At 37.1% G+C, this 6,138-nt stretch overlaps 1 protein-coding gene across 1 annotated transcript in view; it reads right to left on the bottom strand.

Moving 5' to 3' along the window:
* Positions 1-2,127: 2,127 nt before the first annotated feature.
* Positions 2,128-6,138, bottom strand: part of LOC111398264 (F-box/LRR-repeat protein 15-like) — a 13,794-nt gene continuing 9,783 nt past the window's right edge. Inside the window, exons 4-10 of the mRNA XM_023025191.1 lie at positions 5,650-5,815; positions 5,204-5,364; positions 4,879-5,077; positions 4,147-4,613; positions 3,989-4,052; positions 2,519-2,605; positions 2,128-2,427 (exon numbers count right to left, since the gene is read on the bottom strand). Coding sequence (XP_022880959.1) covers positions 2,347-2,427; positions 2,519-2,605; positions 3,989-4,052; positions 4,147-4,613; positions 4,879-5,077; positions 5,204-5,364; positions 5,650-5,815 — 1,225 coding nt within the window. The 3' untranslated portion in view covers positions 2,128-2,346. The remainder of the gene's footprint in view (positions 2,428-2,518; positions 2,606-3,988; positions 4,053-4,146; positions 4,614-4,878; positions 5,078-5,203; positions 5,365-5,649; positions 5,816-6,138) is intronic.

Raw genomic sequence — 6,138 nt, 5'->3', positions numbered from 1 at the left:
CCAGGTTTCTGCTTCTTTTTTCCTTCCTTAGGCGCCATGGCGTCCAAGTTTGGCGCCGTGGCGCCCAATGTTCTGCTAGAATTGCCTCTCTTTAGGGCGCCATGGCGCCAATGCCACTGCTTTAATCCTCTTTTCTTTGTTTTTCCAAACCTATTTCCTACGCCAATCTTATTCAATACTTGTTTATTCATGCTCCTTTTCATTGATCATCATTTTTGCTCATCACCGGCTCCCAATAGCGATATTTTCTTGAGAATTGTCCAAACTGCAAAACAACACTAACACACACATCAAAACGTTCAAAAATACTCAAGAACACATCAAAAAACTCGATTTAGAAGTTTAAGTTTAATGAGTGAATTACACTCATCATTATCGGTCACAAATTTTCAAATTTCTTGATCACACTATTTTTCAGTCACAAGTTATCAAATTTTAATGTCTCGATTTAATATTTGGTCGCAGTTAACCAAATAATTGGTCACATGCACCAAATATTAGGTCAAATAATACCACAACCACCAACACTACCCCCCAGTCACTTGTGACCACCCCAGCCTGCGATTGTCTCCAGCACCACAACACTACCACCACCACCAACCGCCACTATTGTTGTCAACACCTCCACTTGCACCACCACACAAAAACAACCGACAGATCCACCATCGTTGCCACTTCTACCTACACAACCAACAAAAGCCACTTAAACCCCCCCCCCCAACAACATTATAACCACCCCAAACCACCACCACAAGTGGCATCAACACCACCGCCACATCCCAAGCATATTTGACCAGCACCGAAACACTTCATCACCACTATGACGACATGAAATCGCCGAAAGCACATCTGACCAGCACTGCAAGCAAACATCGTGCCACAAATCGGACATAAAAACCACGACAAGCAGAAATCACACCGCAAGTAGACATTGCACCCCAAACCACTGCAAGCAGACATGAAAACCACTGCAAGTAGGTCACTGAACCGGCAAAAATGTCAGATCATCGCACCACAAACTGGACACTCTGATCTCTTCTTCATTATAGCTAGTGACAACGGCGCACAAACCGGCCATCAACGAGCCCACCATTACAGATGCGCACAACGCCAATGAACAACCACCATGGCAGTTCATAAACAACCCACCATCTATGCAGAGCGCACTTGAGAGTGTCTTCGTCGGCGGCGCTCTCGGACTGGGCTGTCGTTCATGTGGGGCAAAACCTTTGGTGGTGTTTTGTGATTGAGAGAAGGGAGAGTATATAGAGAGAGAAGGAAGAGGGTAGAGAGAGAAAAGATAGGGAAAAATGATCAGGGTTTGAAATAATTGGGTGTAGATATTTAATATTTAATTATTATATTCATTCCTGATTTATGAATAATGAAACTTTAACCTTGATATTTGAATTGTGATATTTAAATATTTGGTATTATGTAATTTCCTCATGTAAAATTCAGGGTATTACAATACGTTTGGCTATTTTTCATTTATTCATGGTAAAAAATACAAAACAGGTATAAGAATTTCTTATGTACATATGATTTTGGCCTTGTTTACTTTTATTAGAGTTGGGATTGTAGAAAAAATAAACTTTATTATTATTATTATTATTTATTTATTTATTTATTTCTCCTTTTTTTGATTTTACTTATTTTATTTATTTTTTATTGAAAAATATTAATTTACAATTTTGCCTTTTACAATTGTTTAGGAAGTGTTTGAACCCCATTATTTGTAAATAGTGTATTAAGGAATAGAAATAGATGAAGAATGAGTGGTAAAAAAAGAAAGGAAAATTTTTGATTTATATATAATATTATTTTAATAAACATTGTGTGGTTGAAAATGAGTACGGTAGGAAAAATAATATAATAGAATGATTGTCAAACAAAGCCTTAAAAATATGGTCAACGTCATTTTTACTGACAAACAAACTTTGACTGAAGCAATTATAAGGTTGGAGACTATTTGTACGACAAATGAAAGATTAGACGAATACAAGTTGCAACAAAGTGAAAGATTTAATACCATAACAGNAAGGTTGGAGACTATTTGTACGACAAATGAAAGATTAGACGAATACAAGTTGCAACAAAGTGAAAGATTTAATACCATAACAGCAATTTTCCATATATTATTAGCAACTTAAAAACAAATATTTCCAAGTTAGAAAAAACATAGAACTGCAATACCTTGAAATCGAATATCGAACACAGAGTTTTACAAACATAAAAAACGATGCACAACCAACCATCAGACCAAGTACCTATTGCTAACGTACAAACACACCATATACAAGATCAGAACACAAATAAATACCAAGCAACGGCTTTAAGATCACATCAAGTTTGTATTAGGCTGCTGAAGATGCGTTTCAAACTTGGGCATGCAGCACGTAACCTTCCCATGCTCAATGGAGATATCTAGAGGTAGAAGAACAGTCTTTCAGAAACAATTTTGACCAATAATGACAACTAGATATCCATAATCTGTATACTCCAATATTTATATCACCTTTGGGCAAAAGCGAACATCAAGTGTCTCCAGCATGGCACACTGTGATATGGCAGCTTCAACCGCTTCCTCATCTATGTTACAGGACTATACGCAAAAAGGGGGTTTGTTGGGGCAGGTGTGTGGTCGAGGATTAGAAGATAACATCAATCAAAGCAAAAGTGCATGTTTAATATGCAGTTTATTTTTTCTTCTCTAATGATGTCAAGTACACCTCACCAAACAACCTGCAATATCTCAATGCTGAAGAACGAAGATAATGGAATACACACATCTACCAAGAATCTCAGTCGTCAATTATTGTAAGGTTCAAAAAATTGCTTTCTCAAAATCGTATAAGGTGTTTTTCAATTGTCAATTTGAATTACAAGACACAAAATCTCCAGAATGAAATTTGCCATAGGGCTGCACTCAAGACTAGTGCCTCAATAGCAGTATTAACCAAAAAAATTATGTTCAAAATGGTGGCTTTATAAAGCGTGGGAGTGAACTGAAGGGTTTCCATTTAGATCCGAAATTCCAGCCTTTTTACTTGCTACAGTAAACCATATCAAATGTGTATGCTTCATATTTGACATAATTGTCATGCACAGATTCACTACGAAGTTATTTCATACAGAACATCACACATAACGTTCGAACAGACTCGTGTTATATGCCAAGACCCGGAATGGATTAGATTATATTATATGCCCTAATTACAAATTTCCATATGGAACGCCAGCCTGAAAAACTCCAAGAACAAACTCCATCGTCAATTGCTAAGCCCCAGATTTGATCATATAAATTGTACAGTGCACACCCTTATAACACCACAAATTTCAATAGCGGGGTTCAGGATGAAACCCATCTAACTTTAAAATTTTCAACCCTCCAGCCAATTGCAATAATCGTTACGTGACAAATAACTAGTTCACACTTTAAGCGGGGAGAAGGAAGCAATAAACAGAACTCCAAATAGAGAGAGAGAGAGTGAGTGAGTGACATCAATTAGCAAATGCATTTTGGCAGTAAGAAAATGGGTAATCAGGACAAAGAAAAAGAGAGGTAGTCTTAAAAGTGAGATCAGTTCATCAGGTTGCAGTCAAAACATAACAATTTTTCAAAACAAAATGTGCTTTAACAGAAACATTGTTTTTAATCGACCAGAAAAAGTACTAACCAGCTACAGGTCCAACAAACCCATTTGGTAAGCATTTCTGCAACTCGGTGACACCAGTCATCAGTTGCTCGAGGCAAATGTGCAGCCTTAGGGACAGCACTTGTTAAACTTTTAGCATCAAAAGACAGCACACTTTCCCAAATGGTGGAAAAAAGTGCAAGACATTAAAATTAATGAATCCAAATTCTTAATTCTGTAGCTGCCCATCAGAGGATGTTCAGAAACCATAAATACCCAAACTCAGCATATGNAAAAAAAAAAAGAGAAAAAAACTACTATTAGGAGACTGTTGAGTGGGAAAAGCACACCTGAAGAAAGAGGCTGGTCAATCTTGGACAGGCGAGCTTCAAAATTTCCAAGGAACAACAATTGCTGAAAATTTAAAACATAATGTGAGTTTTGATACACAAAAACAATGTCTTAGTATTAATAAGTAACACAAAATCAAGTTGGACAACACATATACCTCAAGTTAAGAAAGCATAAATTGCAACAAGAAACATCTACTTCCTTCAAATTTGTAGACAGTGAAAGGTTTAGTGATGATAATTTGACAAATCTCGCCATAGGAGGAATAACGACCTTCTTGATGTTCGGACAACCAACACAGTTGAGGTTCTGCAGTAAACGGTCTGAGTGTTCCGTTGGAAGGAAAACATCACCAAGAGAAGAAGGGTCAAATGACCAATAATATGTGAGCATCTCAGATGACATATCACTACGAAAGCCCCAGTTCAAGTCATGCATATTGACACAACCATTCAAGCTAACGTGAGTTAGATGTGTACAGCATGTGAGCAACTTCTCTATCGCTGATTGACAGAGCGTCCCGTAGGACAAGTCAAGTTCACATAAGGCTGGGAGAGCACCATCTTTGTAGAGAGGCTCCAGAGATGAGTCAGCAAGATACTTGCATGCTTGCAGTTTTAGAACCTAAAAACAAGTATGAATCAGCAAAATGGGAAAGGCATGTTTAGAAAACTTTGTGGTAACAACATAAGCTTGCCTCCAATCTATCATAAAGAAACCTAGACTAATCAAGTTGACTATATGATGAATGGGAAGCAATAAATAATTTCAGCAGCAAGATGCAAGCACTGATTACACACATTTTTGGCTGTGCCTGATTCCAAATTTATAAACAATAGTTGTTCATCTAAAAGAGGAAAGGATTCAATTAAAATGTATAAAATATTACCTTCAAATACAAACAGGAATCAAAGACAGGTTGCAGATTAACCAAAAAGGTGTAGGATAAATCAAGGTTGGTCAAATTTGAGAGGCAGCGCAAAGACAGGAGTCCATCAGGGCCAATAGAAGGGCATGACATTAATACTAATGACTCGATAAGGGGGCATGACGAAGTAGTTGCAGATAAGCAGTCATCCTTGAGTTTGCTGGACAAAGCATAGAGCAACACCAGTTAGACAATGTGGGGGTAAGAAGACTAGACAAAGTGTCCAGTTTAAAAATGACCAGAGAAAATGATAGGCCCACAAAAAAAGATAGGCGATAGATTACACCTGCAGAAGGATGCATCCAATGATGTCAGAAGTGGGCAGTTAATGGATGCCTCAGACAAGATGCCACATCCCTTAAGTTCAAGTGAAACCATTTGTGATGCTTCAATATGCAGTACATTCAATTTGGGGCAGATACCCAAATTCAGGGACTTCAGACCAACCTGCAATGCAGATATACATGATATGAAAGCCTGATAAGTCGAGTCAGTGTAAGACTGACGAACAATTTCAGAGATATGAAAAGAATTGCCTAAACAGGTTAGAGAAGCATCAACTAATATATAAAGCCCAGTCATCTATTTCTTTACAAGAAAATTGACATGGCATGCCAAAGCAGAGCAGTAGAAGAGCATGGGCTTCAACCCCGAGCATGGGCTTCAACCCCAATATGAAGATGATATGAGATGCTAAAAGCCTAAAAAGGTGTTAACATAATGGTGACCTACAGGATAAAAAGATGCTCTTTCAAGATGATCACAACCATCTAGTGAAACATGCTTGAGATAAGGACATCTGAGTTCAACAGAAGTAATTGCACGGCAACCACCAAATGAAAGGTTGACTAATGAAGTACTGCAGAAACTCACAGCTGTCAAACTCTGAGGACACAAAAATCACTATAATCAGATACAATAACAAGACACAAAAATCACTATAATCAGATACAATAACAATAATTAAATATAAACAACGCCAATGGAAAACAGACAAGCTAAAAACCAAAATTAACATTTATAGCTAACTGAAGATTTTAGCATTTTATAACAATGCCCAAGAGAGATTAAAATTAAGAGATTGCGAGAGTAGTACATCATAGTATAGCACATATACAAAACAAAAGAAAAACTACTTCATTTTTATAACTATTCCCAGATAATCCAATAAATGGTTATCCAGTATTTTGCATGAACTTTCAATATTAAGGATACGTTAAA

Source organism: Olea europaea, chromosome 8, assembly GCF_002742605.1.
Source record: "Olea europaea var. sylvestris chromosome 8, O_europaea_v1, whole genome shotgun sequence".
NCBI classification, from domain to species: Eukaryota; Viridiplantae; Streptophyta; class Magnoliopsida; order Lamiales; family Oleaceae; genus Olea; species Olea europaea.
Note: the sequence above shows the minus strand (reverse complement) of the source record. Positions and strands in the feature narration are given on the sequence as shown.